The 20671-nt window shown below is 38.6% G+C and overlaps 1 protein-coding gene across 15 annotated transcripts in view; it reads right to left on the bottom strand.

Annotated features, from left to right (window-relative positions):
• The window catches only part of DMD (dystrophin), a 1006777-nt gene that overhangs the window by 294854 nt on the left and 691252 nt on the right, over positions 1 to 20671 (bottom strand). For all 15 annotated transcript variants that reach the window (XM_035114386.3, XM_035114388.3, XM_035114384.3 and 12 more), the window contains 2 exons: positions 16976 to 17077; positions 12365 to 12473 (listed from right to left, as the gene is read on the bottom strand). In XM_035114386.3, the coding sequence (XP_034970277.3) occupies positions 12365 to 12473; positions 16976 to 17077 (211 nt within the window). The remainder of the gene's footprint in view (positions 1 to 12364; positions 12474 to 16975; positions 17078 to 20671) is intronic.

The raw sequence follows: 20671 nt of genomic DNA on the forward strand, positions 1-20671 counted from the left end.
TGGGTAACCTTTTGCAGCCCCAGCACCACATTCATGTTGAGTAACCTTTTGGGGGTCATATGCCAGTGGTGGGCAGGGCCTGGGCTAAAAGTGGATGGTGAAGGACCCAAAATTTGATCTGACTTGATAACCTCACTCCTTCCAAGATGCTAGTAAGCAATAACTCCTAGGCTGTTAGCCATGGACTCCAAGTCTCATGTTACACACAAAAGTATGTAGGAAACAACCACTGCCGTGTTACCTTGCTGCAAAGCAGCAATGGAAGGATATAATTTGGAGTGGGAAAATGGTGGTGGGGTTCTTCAGCCCTTCCAGAACCCATGATACAGCATTTTTATTTTGCATTTTGGGTTTTTGCACTCTATTTTACAATTATCCTGAAAATATAACTATAACTAATGTTGGTGCGGGGGCTGAAGCTTGCCTAAGCCACCTTGTGAGATCCTGACAAAGGAGATATTTGAATGTATCCACACTTCACTCCGAGTAATTCTCATGGAAACAAATGAAACCTCAGACAGAAAAAAACACCATGGTGAATCTGCAGCAGGACAACTGGACACCTTCATCTGCCTCAGCTGCAACAAAACATGTATCTCCCATATCAGTTTCTACAGCCACAGCAGGTGCTATAATCTTCCAATAGTTTTACTTCACCTCCAAAGGCGAAGTAAACTCCTCTACTGTCTCCCAAAATGGTAAACTGAAAAGATGCTCCTGTTGATCCTTTCCCAACTTTTTGAGGTAGCTGCTAGGAGCAGACACAAAACATCTAGGATATAATTCAACTATTAATGTACTAGATTTGCATAGCTAAGAAACAATTTACATAATAGGTTGCAGGGAGTAAATGTTATTTATATGCACCAGTCTAAACACATAGAATATCTGTGTAAATAACCCCACAAAAATTACTATCCTGCAAGATTATTTATTAGCTGGCTTTGATGCTACCAGAGCTTGCATGTCCTTACATAGTGAGTTTAAACCACTTCTTCTTTGTTACAACGGATACACGGATGACTAGTCTCTTAGAAGTGTAATAATAAAATTTGCCTTCTATAAAGTGAATGGTGGAAGAAATGACTGATCCCTTCACAAGGTTGTCCACATGGAAATCCTGGTTGTCTACGCGTTCCAGCCAAATGGTTAAATACAGAGTGGGCAAAGAATGCTTGCAACCCAGTACAGTGGTACCTCTGGTTACGAACTTAATTCATTCCGGAGGTCTGTTTGTAACCTGAAACCGATCTTAACCTGAGGTACCACTTTAGCTAATGGGGCCTCCCGCTGCCGCCGCGCGATTTCTGTTCCCATCCTGAGGTAAAGTTCTTAACCCAAGGTACTACTTCTGGGTTAGCAGAGTTTGTAGCCCAAAGTGTTTGTAACCCGAGGTGTTTGTAACCCGAGGTACCACTGTACTATCTCCCCAAAGGTGTACGAAACACTGACATACAAATATCCTGCATATATAGACCAACACATGCAGCTGGAAAATGTGCAGATTTATCCTGTGCCTACAAAAGAGAGGGGGCTTTGGCAACAGCCACAAACAATGAATATCAGCTGTTTTCCTTCATGAAAAATGGTGCACTTACATAATGAGTATAACTATGGAATCAAATGCCACAGATTTCAGCTTTGCCAGCTTGCACAGCCTTTAAATAATATTTTGAATCTCCAAAGATTGCAGTAATACATTGAAATTGATGTGCTTATATACAATATACAGCTCACATTTTCAGAAAACTAGGCAGAAAGTAAAAGAAAGGAGTATGTGAACCAATATATGTTAGATCGAATTCACCAATTTGTTGGGTCCTGAAGAACTGGCTCAAAATATTTTGCTACATGAGACAAGGAACAAGGTGACACCCCTTTCCATTCCGCAACTGTATTGGAAAGCTGATTCTTACTTTAATACTGTGGTACTTTGGTTTAAGAACAGTCCAGTTTAAGAACTATTTGGTTTACGAACTCCGCAAAACCGGAAGTAATGTCCCAGTTTGTGAATTTTACCTTGGTCTAAGAACAGAATCCGAACGGTGGAAGGGCACCAGCGGCGGGAGGCCTCATTAGGGAAAGCACACCTTGGTTTAAGAACTGTTTCGGTTTAAGAACGGACTTCCGGAGCAGTTTAAGTTCGTAAACCAAGGTACCACTGTACTGGCAATGGAAGAATGACCTCCACCACACTGAGGGCATCAGCCCAGCTTAAAGGGTGCAAAGCTATTCTCTTCTGTTATTGAACAGGAAGGAATGACAGGGAGGAGCTACCATTGCTGCTCACACACATACATACACTCCAGCTGCCTCAATCTGCCTAATGGTAGTGTCTGCCCTGATGACCTGCCTTTTGAATGAAGCAGTTTATTTTACTAGAAATATACATGAGAAAACGTAGTCTTAATATAACATACTCAAAAATAATAGCAGTAAGTACTAATAGCCAAACTCAAGTTAGGTTCAGTAAATAGCATTTAGGGCAAGGGAAGTTAAATGAAATATCTTGTGCTATTATCCCAAAGCTCTAAATAATCCACTTATTAATTCACACACACTTTCACATAAATAGACGTAGGAGACAATCACCTTCTAAGCCTCTCTGTTTATTGGCTCTGATTTAATAAAGCTAAACTGTGTACCACCTGAGCCAATTTTGAAATTCACAAAGTTCAGTCTTCAAAGCACAGCTAGAAAGCAACCCTTACCTACTTTGTTACAGCACACACCAGACAAGTCCTCTGAGGACAATATAAGGTTATAAAAATTAATATGCATATGCAAAATTAGTTAGATATATCTCTGCAAACTAAAACAAGAAATTTGAAAACTATTTTCTTTAATTCTCAAACTTTCACTAGTTCCTATGTCTGCTTACAACAAAAAGAACAAACACAGCGCCTTTTAGAATCTTTATTTTTATATTTACCTGTGGTGATTTTTTGTACCTACTCCTTCCAGAGAAAAAGATAAGATTGTCTGCACAATGACTGTCATTCCTTTCCACAATAGATAATTTTTTCATTTCACACATCAGTTACAATTTATGGTAGCAATTCCAAAATGTCATCTCATTTCATTTACCATCAGATTAGCCACCTTAAAGACAGAGGTTGGATGCTTTGGAATAAAGTCTTATGACTAATATGTTTTATACATTAATGTCATGGAGTGAGCAACAAGGGGATGGGTAGATTTAGGGTAAGAGTGAATTTGTTTTATCTTGAAATCCAGGGGCAGGGGGATAAACATTAATGCTGATTTCTAGGCTTTGGTGATGCATACTTTGCATCAATTACAAGTACTTCTTTTTTGTTGTTTAAAAAATCACTTTTGAGAAGTGATTTAATGCTTTAATGCTGATTCCATCTAATTCCCCCTTTTTATTTCTGCTCCACCTCAATGTTTTACTTTTTATTTTATACAAATCAACATAGTTTCTTGATAGAATAGCTCCCAGGTCATCATATCAATTCCTTTCTACCCACATATTTCAAGTTACATTTAACAGCTAGGAAACTCATTCAGGCCAACAGCAGCTTGCCTGATGGATGAACAGATAGAGCTTTAGACAAAAGTGCTACAATTGATTATTTTTCATTTAAATATATTTTGTACTTCATCATACACCTTCACTTAGACAAATAACCTGTCTATTCAAGAAACTACATGAACAAATTATTTCAATACATTCCAATGTAGTGATTAAATTGAATAAGCAAATGATTTTGCCATTAGGCTTCTGCATATTTTAAAAGTAAAACTGCCTCAAAGTTTTATAGTGACTTACATTTACAATATAAATTCTACACACACACACACACACACACACACACACACACAAACTGTGTATATAAAATTAGTTAACACTCTAAACCAGGAGTGGGCATCTGTTTTGGCCCAGCTAGCTACATCTTTATCTGGTTGGCTGGGCCAAAACTTTGACACGTGAGAGAGCCAACCACTGATGCATCATATGACATCATAATTTTGTCAGGTGTTTGGGAAGCACCATGCAAATTGCTGCACTTTGACGAGTGTCAATCAGCTGATCTTCAGGCGCTAGCGCTTTGCGTAGTGCTTCCCAAACAACAACATGCTGGTGGTTCAGCATTTCGTAAGCAGGGGGGGAATGAATGAGCTCACTGAGTTTAATACTAAAGGGGGAAGAGCTGGTGTCCTGACTGTCCCACGAAGATACACACTGGGAAGAGTTAGCAAGTACTTCAGAGTAAGTGCCTTTACATTAGATCCAGGTGTGGCAGTGGATTATCTGAACCTGTGCCTGAGTTGTTATTGTTTTTTTTTTTTTTAATGAGATGCCTAGAGATGACATGCTGAAACTTAATTAGGATAATATGGAAATGTTGTGGTGTATGATACAGTCAACATTGGAAGAGGTAATGCTCCTGTTCTGATGGGACCACACTCACGTCAGTATTTGGATCACAGCTTGAAATGGTGCTAGCCATGGTTCTGGATGCCCAGGTATCATTTGCAGCTAAATGCATATTTTTCCAGCTGTGACTGTTAACTGCAGCAGTAGCAGCACCCTCTTTGGGGGAAGGTATTTTGATGTGATGAAAAAGCTCCTTTTAATCCATTTTTGATATCCTAAATCCATCTCTGGTTGCCTCTTCCTAGGAATGCTGCCTTGACAGATTAAGAACCATGAAACATGAGCAGTCCTTTAAAGACTAGTCTTTAATGATATATCAAATCAGTTAAAATTAATTTCGATGTAAGATTTTTGTATAAATCACTTCTCATCTCTTTATTTCCAAAAATAAAACATGTGCAGAAGCTGAAAAATCTCTCTTATAGACAACATAATCGTGTTAACTTTTCTCTGTTCCAAAGAGAAATGTCTAAAAGATATTTCATCACAGCATGGAAGCTATGGGAATACAGCATTAAATGAAGTCAGTGAAGACTAAGTTTGAGCTGTTATTTTTCATGAACTAGATAATTTAGGCCTTTCCATGTCAATGCAGTGTGAGTACGATGTAGAGCTTGATAAACTTCCTACGGATACTGTTTAGAACTACATGTGTGGAATTGTTTCATTTTTAATATGTTACATTAAAATGCCTGCACATATACCAAGTAAGACCTTCTCCCACTGCAACCTGAAACTGTTAAGTTGAAGCAAAACATGAGCATGCCAAATTTACCCAATGTGTTCTGCTAGTAAGCAGAGGATTTAGTTTGAACTTGCCTTTCTGGGTCAATGAACACTGGCTGAGATGCAGTCATGACATATCCAACTACAGAGATGAAGGTGAAAGATGAATAGGGGTAGCTTCTGACAGCTGTTTCCCAGCACAACACAACTGTTAGCTCCACAGGGATCATTCCTTGTTACAGTAAAGGTGGAAAAGTCTAGCCAATTGCAGGTAAGAACAGAGTTAACATGGAGGGGTTAGGAGCAGTAAATAACTAAGCCAAAATGGCTTCTCTTAAAAAATAAAATGTGTTTAATAGATGCTTTGATTTACCATATGTCAACAGCTGAATTAATTCATTTTTATGAAAATTGATCACAGTTTCATCCCTATCTATGCTGCCTTCTTAGAATCATAGAACTGTAGCATTGGACCAGGGTCATTTATTCCTACCCCTGCAATGCAGGAATCTCAAATAAAGCAGACATGACAGATGACAGATGACTATCCAAGTTCTGCTTAAAACCTCAATGAAAGAGAGTCCACCACCTCCTTAAGGAGTCTGTTCCACTGTTGATCAGCTATTATTGCTGAAAGTTCTTCCTGATGTTTAGTCAGAATCTCCTTTTTTGTAACTTAAAGTCATTGGTTCAGGTTCTAGTTGCTAGAGCAAGAGAAAACAATCTTGCTCCATCTTCCTTGTGACAGCCCTTTGGATATTTGAAGAAGAATATCATATCTACTCTACGACTCCTCCTTACTAGTCTGAACATACCCAATACCCTCAACAATTCCTCATAAGGCTTGGTTTCCAGACTCTTGATCATCCTGATCACCATCTTCTGCATACACTCCAGCTTGTCAATATCCTTCTTAAATTGCGGCACCCAGAACTGGACACAGTATGTCAGGTGTGGTCTGACCAAGGCAGAATAGAGTGGTACTATGACAGGCATGCCCAAACTGCGGCCCTCCAGATGTTTTGGCCTACAACTCCCATGATCCCTAGCTAACAGGACCAGTGGTCAGGGAAGATGGGAATTGCAGTCCAAAACATCTGGAGGGCCGAAGTTTGGGGATGCCTGCACTTTGACTTTCCTTAATCCACACGCTATACTTCTGTTGATGCAGCCTAGAATAGCACTAGCTTTTTTGCTGCTGCATCACACGATTGACTCGCATTAAGCTTGTGGTCTACTAACACCTCTAGAGCTTTTTTGCATGTACTGCTGGCAAACAAAGTGTCCCCCATCTTAAATTTTTGCAGCTGGTTAGCTCTGCCGAAGTGAGAACAAGCTACAGTTCTCAGGATTCTCCATTACCCTTGAAATGGCATAAAAGTGCTTTAAATGTATGGCGTGGATGCACCTCCTGTCTCTTGAGCAAGGCTTAGATGAACAGAAGGCTCTCTTGTAGTGTTTTCTGTATAGGAGGTTAGGTAAGGTTAGTCCAGGGCCTGAGGATACAATGCTGCCTTGCAGTTTAATGGCCTATGAGATGGGGCAACTGTTCTCAGAACTAAAGGTTCCCAGTTTGACTCCCCAACATCTCCTAATAGATAATAGTCACCTTTCCTCCTACCTCAGTTCTTGCTCAGCTAAGGATGGTGTGACCCCAGGGACTTTTCTGCTACTAGGATTTATGTGTGCATCACCACCCTCTGGCCACAAGCTCTAGCAAGTGTAAGGAGGATGTCATGTGAAGCCTGAGAAAGAGATATGATTGCTAACAATCATTATGGGAAGTTCAAACAGCGCCAACTTCTGCTCAGCATTTTTTTTAACCCCCCCCTCCCAATTACAGATCCAGCAGTCAAATTGTTAAAGGAATTAGAGGGTCAGCAAAAACTCCTTAGGGAACATATATGGCCCTCACGCCATGAGTTAGGCACCCCTGCTATGAAGGTACTGTAAACTTGAATCCCAATAATCAAATTATGGCGGGTGTGCCACAAATCAGAAAACCAAGGGCAAGTTCTGCATGTATATTAAGTGATTTGAACAGAACTAGTGAAAGAAGTATGAAGGTGGGTTTTAAAAAGCTAGGTACATTTTTTCTCTTCCTGGTCCCCATACCTATTTTAGTTTAGCTGTTATTGGGACAGATAAACTGGCATAAACACTCTTACATGCAAACCATCCTTGCATAGAACCAGTGTCCACAAACAAGTCGCTGCTGGTTGTGGTCCTGCATGCATCAAGGGTAGGAAATAATACCTATTTTCACAGAGAAGAATAAAGTAATTTTCCACACTGAAACCATTCTTGTTTCCAGTCTTTTGCATTGCATCTTAAAAGTATGTTTCTGAATACATAAAATGGGTGTGAACTTTAAAAGCCATAATCTCAATTTCAATAGCTGAAAGCTCCGCAAAAGCAATAATAGCTGAATTATCTTGAACATGCAATACATATTCATGATTAAAATGCTGATGAGAAAAGTTTAGAGATAAAGGCATTTAGAGATAAATGTTTAGAGATAAAACATTGCAGGAGAACTGGCTTTAAAAGCAGCCAGTTGGCTGCTTCATCTCTGATGCCCAAAATTTTCATATCTGTACCCATTTACAGCTGTGGCTTTAGCAGGCATTGACACTGATTAAGTAGTAGCCTTGACACTGATTAAAGATTATACTTTATCTTTGTAATCTGGAGTCCCATTAATAAAGTTCACACGGCTGGACGTATTACTCCATTCAAAATCTTCCTGAAAGATAAACTATCTCAAATTCCAGTCTCCTGTAAGTTACTGTTATTGTGGCAGCCCCTGTGAAACTTTCCTGAGGCCATGCTAAAGATGATTGATCAGCTCACCCTGATCTCTCCTCCAAAAGTGACTGCTGCTTGAGAACCTTGTGTCATAGCTCAGTGCAAAAATTCATTTTGATATCATTACAAAATAGTCTCTAAAACAATGTCGTGTCTTTCCGATTTTCTAGCTTTGTCAGAACTGGACCATTAATTTTGCTTGCACAAGTTACTTGTTAGCATCTAAATAAAGACTGGGTTGTTGTTTTTATTTTGATTATGTATTTTGTGGTTTTATATTTTTATTTTGTTCTCTGAACCACCCTGAGACCTCTGGGTATAATATAGGGTGGTATATAAATTCAACAAATAAAATAATAATAATAATAATAATAATAATAATAATAGAAAATATTCAATATAAGCAAACCTCCTATGTATAAAATAAAATGTTGGGGAACTATATTTTTAAATTATAGACTTTTTTTAGTCTATTATTGTTAATACTATTATTTGGCATATGCTATGATAGAAATTGGAGTCATCCAGGAACCACACAATTCCTTGCAGCTAAACCTCTGGGAGCTGCATGTCGGTGGTAGGCAGAGTCAGTGCAAAAGCGGGTAGTGTTACCCTACAGTCTTTCTCTTCTGTCATTAGGCGTGAACCTTCCTGCCGGTCTTACAACGCCATACAGGTGCAAATGTTCATCTGTTTTCCAAGGCGGCTAACTAGAAGAAGTGTGCATGCACACGAAAGCTCATACCAAAATAAAAAACTTAGTTGGGCTTTAAGGTGCTGCTGGAAGGATTTATTTTTTTATAGATGTCATTGTGTGAGGCTATATCTAGATTGGGGCAAAATATGTTCGGATCTGCACACTGAAGTATGCTCTTAATGCTAGCGAAAGGTCACAAATATTCCTCATATAAAACATAATTGTGTATCTGAATCACATAAATTAATCTCAAGTGTTTGGGGTGGAACAGGATAAGTTAAATACTAAGTGCCAACATACTTTCTATTGGTTTAAATCAGACTTCCGGCTTACATGTTTTATTTTCGTGTTTATTCACTAAGCTAGTACTGTAACAAATCCATGCAATAAGACAGAGACTGAGACAGAAAGTCTCATAAAACACAGAGAATTTCGACCATTAACTAGTGTATTATGTTTTTATTCATGCAATTTTGAAGGCATAGTGTCAGCTTTTTATCCAAGTCCTTTTCATTATTTCTCCCTGTTGGTGTTGAAGCACATGCTGTGAATGACCTCCAGAGATTCCTCAAGCTATATGCAGAGAGTAAATTGAATCTGAAAGCTTTATTAGATGGATTCCAAAAGAGTAGCTGTGTTAGTCTGAACTCTGTCTTTTTATTAGGTGAGTTTGTCTTTCATTTTGTGTCCGATGTCAACTGTCTTGAATATAAAACTTCTCTTGAAACAGGGTCTTGACCTTGAAAAATATTCAACTCAAACCACTAAATCCAGTTTTGTACTATAATGTATTTGTGAAGCATGTGTGTCATGAAACTTGCCTCCCCAATGAATTATCCGAAAATCTCTCCCCCGGGATCTTAATTTCCTTAGATGATCTAAAACATTGTCAGGACTGTTACACATAGCATGAATTTCCTACACAAATATTACTATGGATGACTTCCCAGATCCATTTGATTTGAGCTGGACAGCCACAGGCTATATAGTTTGAAATTCCAGAAAGTGATAAATTCCAATAGTACTGCTGTGCAATGCTCAGCATTTTTTTTTCCATTTTTGCCATATATATATGATACTCCATAGTTATGGTACTTTATGAGTGCCTAATGGTCGGTGTTTCATTGAATGGCTAATGTAAACATAAGGTCATTCATTCAATTTTGTAAGATTTGAAGACATCTGAAAAGGGGAGGTTGTTATGAATTCTTACTGCAAGAGTCTGACTTAAGTCTGTCGTTGGATGATAATGCATGGGCACATGGAACGTTATACAAAATCAATTAACAGACCAAACCTAAATAGGCCTCTGGCAGTCAGGCAGAAAAGAAGGTTCAGTCTTGTCTTGATTGTTGTCAATTGAACATACTATTCAGCTGCATCTGTTTCCTGAGAACTAGAAAGGACAATGATTCTTGCCAGACGATTGTAGACCCCCTTCTTCAGTTGTAGCCTCCCTCTTTTAGGCCAGGTCATTAGTTTTACTGTCCAAATAGTTGAGACTTCAATGCTTCCAGCAGGTGAACATAAACCACAGCTGCCAAGTACCCCGTTTTCCCCGGGAAACCCCCCATTTTTTCGTACTGTTTCCCAGTGGTCCCCCGTATCAGTTCCTCTCCCGTTATTCTCCCTTATTCCGCTCCTACCGGCAGCCATTTCCCCCCCCCCTGCTTTGCCCATCTATAGGCACCGAAAATGGCTGACGCCAGAAATCGCGCCTACGCATGTCCGGAAGTGCGTAGACGCGACTTCCGGTGTCGGCGCCGGCCATTTTCAGTGCCCATAGATGGGCAAAGCGACACCGGAAGTGTCACACGGCTGCCAATCCCGGATTTTGCAGTCCAGGACTTGGCAGGTATGACATAAACTTCCAAGTATTCCTTGAATACCTGCTCCTTATGTCCTAATCTACTTCTTGAATGCATCAAGAGGAACATCTGCCATAAATATTGTTAATTACCAAATAATTACCAAATTAAATATTGTTAATTACCAAAAAACACTTCCAGAAATGTAACGTTCTACTATTTAATGCAGCCTAATCCTAGGGACCCAGGTGGCGCTGTGGTTAAACCACTGAGCCTAGGGCTTGCTGATCAGAAGGTCGGCGGTTCGAATCCCTGTGACGGGGTGAGCTCCCGTTGCTTGGTCCCAGCTCCTGCCAACCTAGCAGTTCGAAAGCACGTCAAAATGCAAGTAGATAAATAGGAACCGCTACAGCGGGAAGGTAAACGGCGTTTCCATGTGCTGCTCTGGTTTGCCAGAAGCGGCTTTGTCATGCTGGCCACATGACCTGGAAGCTATACGCCGGCTCCCTCGGCCAATAATGCGAGATGAGCGCGCAACCCCAGAGTCGGTCACGACTGGACCTAATGGTCAGGGGTCCCTTTACCTTTACCTTTAATCCTAGATATATATTTACAGACTACATGTATAGACTAGGTGGAGAGTTACTCCAATAAAGCACTGGTGGAATGAAGTTCCACCCATATGATTCTGTTACATATGGGTGCTCACCTAAGTGATTGCATGTGTGAAGAAGAAGGACTGTTCATGGTTGCCATCAAAAAAATATAGCCAGTTTCAACTTGTAACCACCTGAAAATTGTTTTCTGTGATACAGTTTCCTACGTGGTTCAATAACTTTTAAACATAGCAGAAAAAATATTTTCCTAGAGTTCTGCTTGCACAGTTAAAATTACATGAACCACATAGGGAGCCACTTCTCATAATAAGTTTTCCAAGCAGTTTGTATTCTCAGTGTCAAGAAGATCATCAGTGTAATGTAAAATTTATTATTAAGTTGACACATTAGTTTTCCCAAAAATGAAATAAAAGCCTGCCCTTCCTTCATAATTACAGTGTGATTTCTATTACTGATATTCAAGTGGAATCTTTGGTTAGTGAAGTTTATAGAAATTCATATTTTAAATGTCAAACTGCTAGCTGGTACAATTTCCATTGGGCAATGATTCTCCAAAATCTCAGACGGAGGTATTCCTAAAATCCTTTAATTCAAGGTACTGGTGACTGAAATGGAAACCTTGTGCATGCAAAAACATGTCCTGAGATTTTTGAAATAGCATTTAGCCAGATAAGATTGCCTAGTGAGAAAAATGGTTTCTGTTTATTATGCTGGAAGGCATGCTACTGATATGGGACATTAGGAATGGTTGTACTGCTCTTTCTACGTACAAGAAATCCTTAGACTCCGCTAACCCAGAAGTAGTACCTGGGTTTAAGAACTTTGCCCCAGGATGAGAACAGAAATTGTGCGTCGCCGGCGCAGCAGCAGCAGGAGGCCCCATTAGCTAAAGTGGTACCTCAGGTTAAGAATGGACCTCCGGAACGAATTAAGTTCGTAACCAGAGGTACCACTGTACTTTGTCTTAGGGTATATCTACACCACAGATGAAGTAATACTAATTCAATAGCTATTCTTCCTTCCTAGGAAAGAAATGTCAAGTATTTTCAACACCCTCCTCAAAGTATGATTCTAAACATTCTTGGAGGAAAGCCATGACAACTGAACTACAGTAGTTTCAAATCACTATGCCTTTGTGCTGTGAATATTCCTTCAGTACACCAATAGAGCAGCCATAGAAAATAATAAATATCAATGTTCTTTTTATAGCTTTCAGCATCAGCTTTCTCACCAGAGTAAGAAATATACCTTCCTTTTAACATTTACCTATAAACTTTGAAGATTACTAAAACATCAAAGTACTTACCAACAGCAGATGATACAATTCCTGAGGGCCCAGACACTGGCTTTCCTTTCAACACTTGTATTAAACGGTTTACTGCTTTCCAGTCAGTATTTAAATCTTCTAATTTTCTCTGAAATGGGAAGACAGATATATTCAACATTTCATAAAGACCTGGGATGAAAAAAGTATCTTGTGTATAGCACAGCTCTTTATATTATATGTCATTCTGTTAAAATAGCACATATGATAACGAAGCAGAACATTGGAAAATTTAAATTTAAATTTAAAGCATATCCTGACTTGGGAGTAATCTGAACTGCTCTGTGCTGGGAAATGTGAAATGGGAGAAGAATCCTGGGCATTATTAAAGCAAGTAGAGGAAGTTCCAATAACATAACATGTAGATCCCTTGCATGCCAAACATTACTCTAATTGTGTGGTTAACAACCACTTATGGTTTAAAAATAATAAATTAGCAATACTTCCATTGAAGTTTTCCCTCAAAAACTAATTGTAGCATGAGAAAGGAGATTTCCACCTTGATCATGGCTGAGGGGGGCGGTAACAGTGTGAACTAAATTTTTTTTTTTAAAGTAGCTAAGACATTGAGGATGACTGAATATATGTGTAGCTGAAAACTTCTCATAATATTGTCAATTCACAGTACTTATTTGAAGAAATGGTAACTAGAAGATTTGACTGCCGCTTTTCTGTTTGCCCTTAGCAATAACTTTGTGTCAAATATATTGCTTCCTGTGCTAAGTATTGTGGGACCCATTTTTCCTTATTTTATTACAGTTCAACTCATTTATTGAGGAACAAAGAATTGTCAAACATATGAAGGAAGATCAGTGAAGGAATCTAGGCTACTATTTTGTCATCTGACAAAACAGTAACACTAAATGTGCCATTTGAATGATAGTGTTCAGGTATTGCATTCTTATGGTACAGATTAATAGTATGATGAGACACACAATTCATCAGCTATTGATAACATTGAATCTTCTATACCCTTAAGCACGTTTTAATTGTGAGAAAGGAGAATTAGCATATGCAGGTGTTGCCTAGGCCTCTGATGTGCCCATTTGAGATGCATGGGCTAAGATCATCTAACCAGGCTTCTGTGAGAAGTGATGGAACAAGACTAGTGCTAATAAGTACCGTAGCAAGATGTGAGCTGCAGATAGGATGACGTGCTCACTCCTTTCCCCAGTGTGTCCATTTGCCCATTGCCATAAGCATTCAGGTGCAAGGTAAAGTGGGATAGGGAGCAGTGGTAGTTGCTTCTGATCTTTAAAATGCTAACCTCTCTTCTTGACTCAGCAGGTACCCAACCCAGCCAATTAAAATTTGTGAGGCCTTGCAACAAGTGTTGCAAGAAGTGTTCCATCTTTTTCATTTTTTTCAGGGTCAAATTTATGATCTTGGTGGCTGACTATCTGAATCCCACTTGTTCATCTTGCTCAGTGCTTGTTTGTTTCCATTGCTTCCCATATCTTCTAGACTTCAGCACTATTTAGGGAATCCATACCAGTCAGGAATCATGCAAGAATACAATCACTTTGTGATGCAACATAGGCAATCAGATTTGTCCAAGTAAGGTAATAAAGAATGAGAGCAATGATTTATGAATCACTGTTACCTGAAAAGATAAATACTTGTACAGTTTTGGAACAATACTCCTAATATTGCTGAAAGGTAAGCCCACCACCTAAAGTTTTTGCAAAAAGTGCTTCCCTGACCCCACACTTTGGATCAGCCCTTGTTTCTACTCACCCCCCGCTTGCTTACGCTTACCCATATGTAAATTACTTTAATAAAAAGTAAGAATAATTGTACACTCTCTGCAATTTGTGTTAATATCCATTTCTGGACCTTGAGATTAAAATAGTTCTCAGAACTAAAACTATGTCAGGACAAAACACTTTGCACAGTAAGCAGTACAATATCAATTTGTGAAAGCCCCAAGGTAACCTGAATGGGTGAATTTGAAGCATCTAGAACAGGCATCCCCAAACTGCGGCCCTCCAGGTGTTTTGGCCTACAACTCCCATGATCCCTAGCTAACAGGACCAGTGGTCAGGGATGATGGGAATTGTAGTCCAAAACATCTGGAGGGCCGAAGTTTGGGGATGCCTGATCTAGAAAGTAATTCTAGTTCAGTGACATCACGTGCACACTGTTCTGTTGCTATATGTATGATAGTCACTGAAGGGGGAAAATAGCTTTTCAGTGTGTCTAATTAAGCAAACAGCAGTGTGTAAATTTAAGAACTACAATTCAGGAGAAAGCCATGTTTCTATTACTTCAAAGACAGACACAATTTAAGAGCTACACATGTGCATACACACATTACATCAGACGCTGAAAAATTATTGCCCAAAGAGTTATTTATTTTAAACTGTGCAACACTGCCTAATAAGTATGCCAAATGTATTCCAAGGAAAATACCATGTTACTGGCAATAGACTACCAGTAGAATTATTTAATATTACCTGTATTTATTGGAATAAGCTTCAGCATATATAAGAAACATGGCTTTTGAGCATACAGTAATCTTCAGTCCAAATGTTTCTTTTCATCTATGTAGCAAATTAAATCTGCTCATGTTTTGTGTAGAAAGGACTATTAATCATCCCCCACAGATGAGGGATATGTTCCTCCACCAGAGGAAACTGCATAACTTTACTTATTTTTTAAAATATTTCCATTATATATTTGAAAGCAGTGACTGTATTCTTATGTAATGGCACATGGTAAAGAGCCGAACTGTACGCAAAATTAGATAGCTATGAGTTATATGGCTTACCACTGAAAGCTGATGCTATCCCTCCAAGAAGAAAAATACCTGTAGGATTTCAAACATAGTACTGCTAGCAGCTGAGATGGGGAGTCACCAGTGAAATGGGACAGAGTTAAACATTCCCATCTTCCCACACTGCTACTACTGGGGTGTCAACTTGAATAAAATAGGGGGGGGCAGCTAAGCCCCACTCTTCCTGGCATCTCAACTTCACTATGAAGTGATATAGTCTTGGGAGGACTGTATTTTAATTTGGGCAAAAGATATGGATTTGAGGGTTTGAATTAATGGATTGGATTCCAGACTTGCTCCTTCCATTCACCAAAGGAACTGGGATACAATGGAGGCTTTCTGATGGAGGAACAGGGTAATTTTCACCAATGCCCCTGCAGCCACACTGTTCTAGAGATCTTCCAACCTTTGAGAGCAGCTTTTTGGGAGATACAGACAGGTGCCCAGGGAAGGAAGATAGATAAAAATTGCTTCCCTGAACCCTTTTGTTTTCTATGCAAACAAACTATGTTGAGCATGTCTGGATTCAATCCATTACATTGTATCTGTAGGAAGTAAATTATATTTTAAAATTATATTTTAAAAATAAAACATTTTAGAATTAAAAAAGCAAGCATGAATAAAAAATAGAGTATGATGCACCTTAACTTTATAAGCAAGGGCAAACTTCTTATCACAGAGTCTATCAATCTATAGAAGTCTGAAGCTAATTTAAACTATGGTCCTACATTTTATCCTGCTTCAGTGCTGAATATGGTAGCTGCAACAGATTTAACCAATCTGATTTAACCAATCAATTATTATAATGACCCATCAAACGCTAGATCCTCAAACATACCCAGAGGTACTTTTAGCAGAAGGGGACCTATGCTTCTCAATTGGATGGAAGAAGTGGAAAGGACCTGGCGCAAGGCAGCCCAGATAACCAGCCTCCTCCCTCTCTCTCCTACCCATCTCACACACTATTCACACATGATGGGCAAAGTTTTCCCCAGTGCATTTTTTCTATAAAAAAATGTTCAGGGATACTCTCATTTTCCTACTCATATTGAAATACTGCCACTCAATGAGGCCAAACTTAGATTCACAAAATGTTTAGGGGTATGTGTACCCCTGCGTCCCCCCCAGAAAAAAAGAACTGGTTTTCCCTGGCAGAATTGTAGTTTGCGTTTTGAATGGGACTACTTTTTTGATCAAGTGGAAGTAACTGAAAATTAAATAAGATTAAGAGAAGCTTTGCATCAGCTGCCTACATATTATCATTCCCAATTCAAGATGCTGACTTTAATGTATAAGGCCCTGGGTGACTTGGGACCCTACGCCAACTTGCCCATGGATTAAGATAAGCAGTTAGGCCCTTCTCATGATGTAGGCTGTAAGTGAGGCACATTGTCTTGTGACTTGGGATTCAGCCTTTTCAGCAGTGGCTCCCAGCTATGCAACTTCCTCCCTCCTGAGATTTGATTGGTGCTGTTGTTGTCTATCTTCCAATAGCAATTATTTGTTTTTATTCTCACAATGGGGACTGATCCATTATGAGTTGAGCTGGAAACTTTATTGAATTATTGTACTATTTTAAATATTGGGGTTTTTATATTTTACTTTTTTAAATCTGCTCTGGGATCATGAAAGTGATGGAGGGTGGGATATAAGAATAAGCAATAAAAATGAAAGCTTTAGCTGAAAGCATAACATGTATGTCTCTGGTACCTTAGAAAGACTCCAAGTTTCAAATACATTGCATCAAGGACAATTGTACAACAGGGGAGGCATAACCCATTATGCAGTAATAGATATTACGAAGGTTGCTTCATTACCGTTACGGGTTGAGTGGCTGGTTTTTCTTTGTATAAATGACGCCCTTTAGACAAAATCCCTTCCACATCCGGCTGTTTAGCTATCACGGCTGCTTCAATTTCCTGAAAAATAAAAATACACAGTGTAGATTACCTCTACTATAAGCAATAAAATCTAACTCTGAAGGCTCCCTGGGAAGCTGCATACACCCTGTAGATTAGTTTCTTCTTTGGAGTAGTAATGGGAATAGTTCAGCAAAACAGCAATGAAGGAAACAGGGAGATTATTACAAAATAAAATACAGGTCGTATGGCATAAAAGTAGTAAAATAAATAGTAATATAGGCAGTCACCCATGAAGGTTTCAGTAAATCAATGTCACAGAATTTAGTCAAAATGCAAACAAGAAAGAGTGAATAATTTAAAAGAAACTATTCTACACCAGCAGTTGACCTTGCAAAAATTGGGAGAGGTTAATGGGACCACAGAAGACTCTTTACACAGCTTTCCTGAACCATTCTCTTAATAAAAAACCACTTGGGGGTGGTTGTTTTGAAATGCATGGAATCCATCTTATTAAAAATAACTTAGTTTTATGTTAATTTGATTTAAATTGGTTACTTGTCAGTGTTAGGAAAAGAACATATTCTTCATAGTTAATGTCAGGAAAGAGCAGAAATTCATTACTATTGAGGGACATCTACTTAAGGCATGAGCAATCTAGAGCCTTTTGGAGAGCTGGCACTGTTGTGGAATACCCAGGTCCACAAATCACTGATTATTGCTCTAAAAATTCAGACCCAAAACTGGCTAGTAAAGAGCTGCAAAAACACTTCATGTTAGGGCTTGAGATGCTATTATAAAGACAAAAAACACAGGGATCTTATTTAATAATCAGAATTGCCAATTGCTTATGAGTAAGCGCTATTAAATTCACTTGAATAAACTGCTGAGCTGGGATGGTTCTTCTATAGCAGGCATGCTTCATATGAGTTTTAAAAGGGGTGTGTGTGTTTTCTTTGTTAGCTCATCAGCACCGTGCCATGCTCCAACACAGGCATCTCCAAACTGCGGCCCTCCAGATGTTTTGGCCTACAACTCCCATGATCCCTAGCTAACAGGACCAGTGGTCGGGGAAGATGGGAATTGTAGTCCAAAACATCTGGAGGGCCGAAGTTTCGGGGTGCCTGCTCTAACCAACTGAGCTATCCAAGCTGATATAACTACTAGGCATTTTAACAAAACAGAATGTAAAAAACCCACAAGTAGAAGGTCTCAGAATTATCTCCCAAGGGCAGCCTGTCTTGCTTCTTCTCTATTGGTTGACTGCAAATTGGTTAAGGAAAAAAACCCCTTCCTTTTAAGGAAACTTTAGGCATCACTATTTTATGGAACTGATTTCAACTGTCTGATTTTTTAATAATCTTCATTCCTTATGTATTCTGTTATTTCCTGCTGCAGTTTTAGTATTAATTTATCATTTTATCCTGGAGCCACCTTGAATTTTTTGGAGGAAAGATGGGATATAAATATTTTAAATAAACAATCACCCTTTAACCTGAGACATGTACGTAAATGGATTTAATGTTAGAAGGAATCACTTTTAATTTAAATTACAAGGAAAGGGCTATGACTAACATAACATTAGACAGACGGAGCTTCTTCATTATTCTTTTTCTAAAGGGAAACCTCACTATGATGCAGTGCTATATGGCTTGCTGAAACTGTTTTTTCATTTCTTTTTCCTTCTGTAGTTTGATCTACTTCTGGCAGCTTTTTCAAATGCTTCCTTTCTGTTATGCCACTAGCTATACATAGTGACTATCTTTCTTTTTTATCCTATCCCAGTCATCTGTCCCTGTAGACAAAACTGTACTGCAAAAGTTTGACACTAGACAAAATTGTACAGCAAGGTGTTCATTGAATTCAGTGTGGAATACTCCAGGTAAACTGGGTTGGAACTGAGTATACATGGCTAGGATTGCACTGCACTGTCAGTCATGATTTAAGTCCCACTAATTTCAATGCATACCAAGTGCAGTAAATTTACAATGATGTTCTATACATATTTATTTTGAAGTTAATTCCAGAATGCTCAGCAGGATCTAATCCTAGGTAAGGGTGTATAGGGTTGCAAGCTCAATCTGCACACAATCCTCAAATTTACTTTTTTATTTATTGTTAGCACTTCTATCCTATCTTTCTATTAAATATATATATATACAAAAGCATACATTTTGTTCAGCAGAAGCATTTTTAATTTCTGACACAAAAAAATCCATTATTAATAGCTTGCTAGCAATATTCTCAATGGATTTATTCTTTGTAAAATATATGAATGCATGAGTGAACTTCACAAGAACGCATAGTTCAGAATCAGTTTTCTTGATCTAAACTTGGGGGTCTAATACTGACATCTTGCTATAGTATTCCATGAATAAATCTTCATTGTTTCCTTTAAAAATCAGTTTGTTTTCATTTATTTCAAAGACGAAGAAGACAGACAAGTTGCTTTCACTTCTGGATGACATTCAAAGGCTCACGGATAGACTTGCTGTGATGTTATGATGATCCTACAATTTCTTTTCTGAAATACTTCAAGCTTTTTAAGTATTTGTAAATGCCACAGCAAATTATTTATCTTGAAATTAAAGTATTTCACAAACTCTCAGATGTTTTTCTCCTGCACTATTTTTCCTAAGAAAATAAAATCACAATGTATTCCCAAGTTTGATACGAAACATTGTAACATTAATATCGACAGCTTATATATGCATTCATTTCATATAATCAATAATTGATACAAATAGGTGATTTATTCATAGCTCTAGCAGTCAGAAAAATGGCTAGTTATCTACCTTACTATTTTGATTTGCTTCCTCAGTTTTTGCAGTCATAGATCTCTCAATCACCATTCAACTCTGGAAGTAGTTCTTGGTACACATTTTTGGGGGAGTTACACACAGCTGGGGCTCATGTCTGCTCCATGCTGCAACTAGCGAGACCAGATATAAACACAGTGTTGCTGGGAGTGGCCTGGTGGCCTGGTCAGCTATCTGATCCTTTCCCATCTTCTTCCCTGCCCATATAAAGAGCAAAGATAGCCAAAAGAAGGGGGCAAGGAGGCAGAGGCTACAGAAAGGAGATTGAAGACTACTGGGAACACATGGGAAGGCTTTGTTTTATGTTGAGTGACTTGTCTTCTTTTGGCCGGAGCTCCATTCCACCTCAAATCAGCATTTTTTGCACCAAGCATTGAAGCCCATGACAGTTCACCACAGCATAACTTCTGCTTACCTAAACTTAAGAAGACACAGCCTTCTTTCTATCACTAAGCAGAAAGTGCCCTCCTACTCATATATAATGAAAAAACATTAATTGCTCTTTTGAGCTAATTGTCTAGAATATTGTCAGTCTTCCCTGCAGAAAATAAGTTTTTTTAAAGTTTCCTCATGAATAGTTCTTTGTTATAAACTTTTTTTAAAAAATAATGCCTTCAGAAAAATGACTCTAACCTGACAAACATCTTCAATAAGTCAGTTAATATACAACATGAAGATCTATTTTTGACATTTGTCTTCCTTTACCATGTATGTTATTACCTTTAAAAAGTTATTTCTTAACCCTCAAAAGTGCCAGGAAATATTGGTACTTTGGCATTCGTTCTTATTTAAGTGCAGGAGATACTATTAAGCCACTGGTCCTGATATTTTGCTG

Source organism: Zootoca vivipara, chromosome 4 (assembly GCF_965207765.1).
Source record: "Zootoca vivipara chromosome 4, rZooViv2.hap1.1, whole genome shotgun sequence".
In the NCBI taxonomy this organism is placed as follows: domain Eukaryota; kingdom Metazoa; phylum Chordata; class Lepidosauria; order Squamata; family Lacertidae; genus Zootoca; species Zootoca vivipara.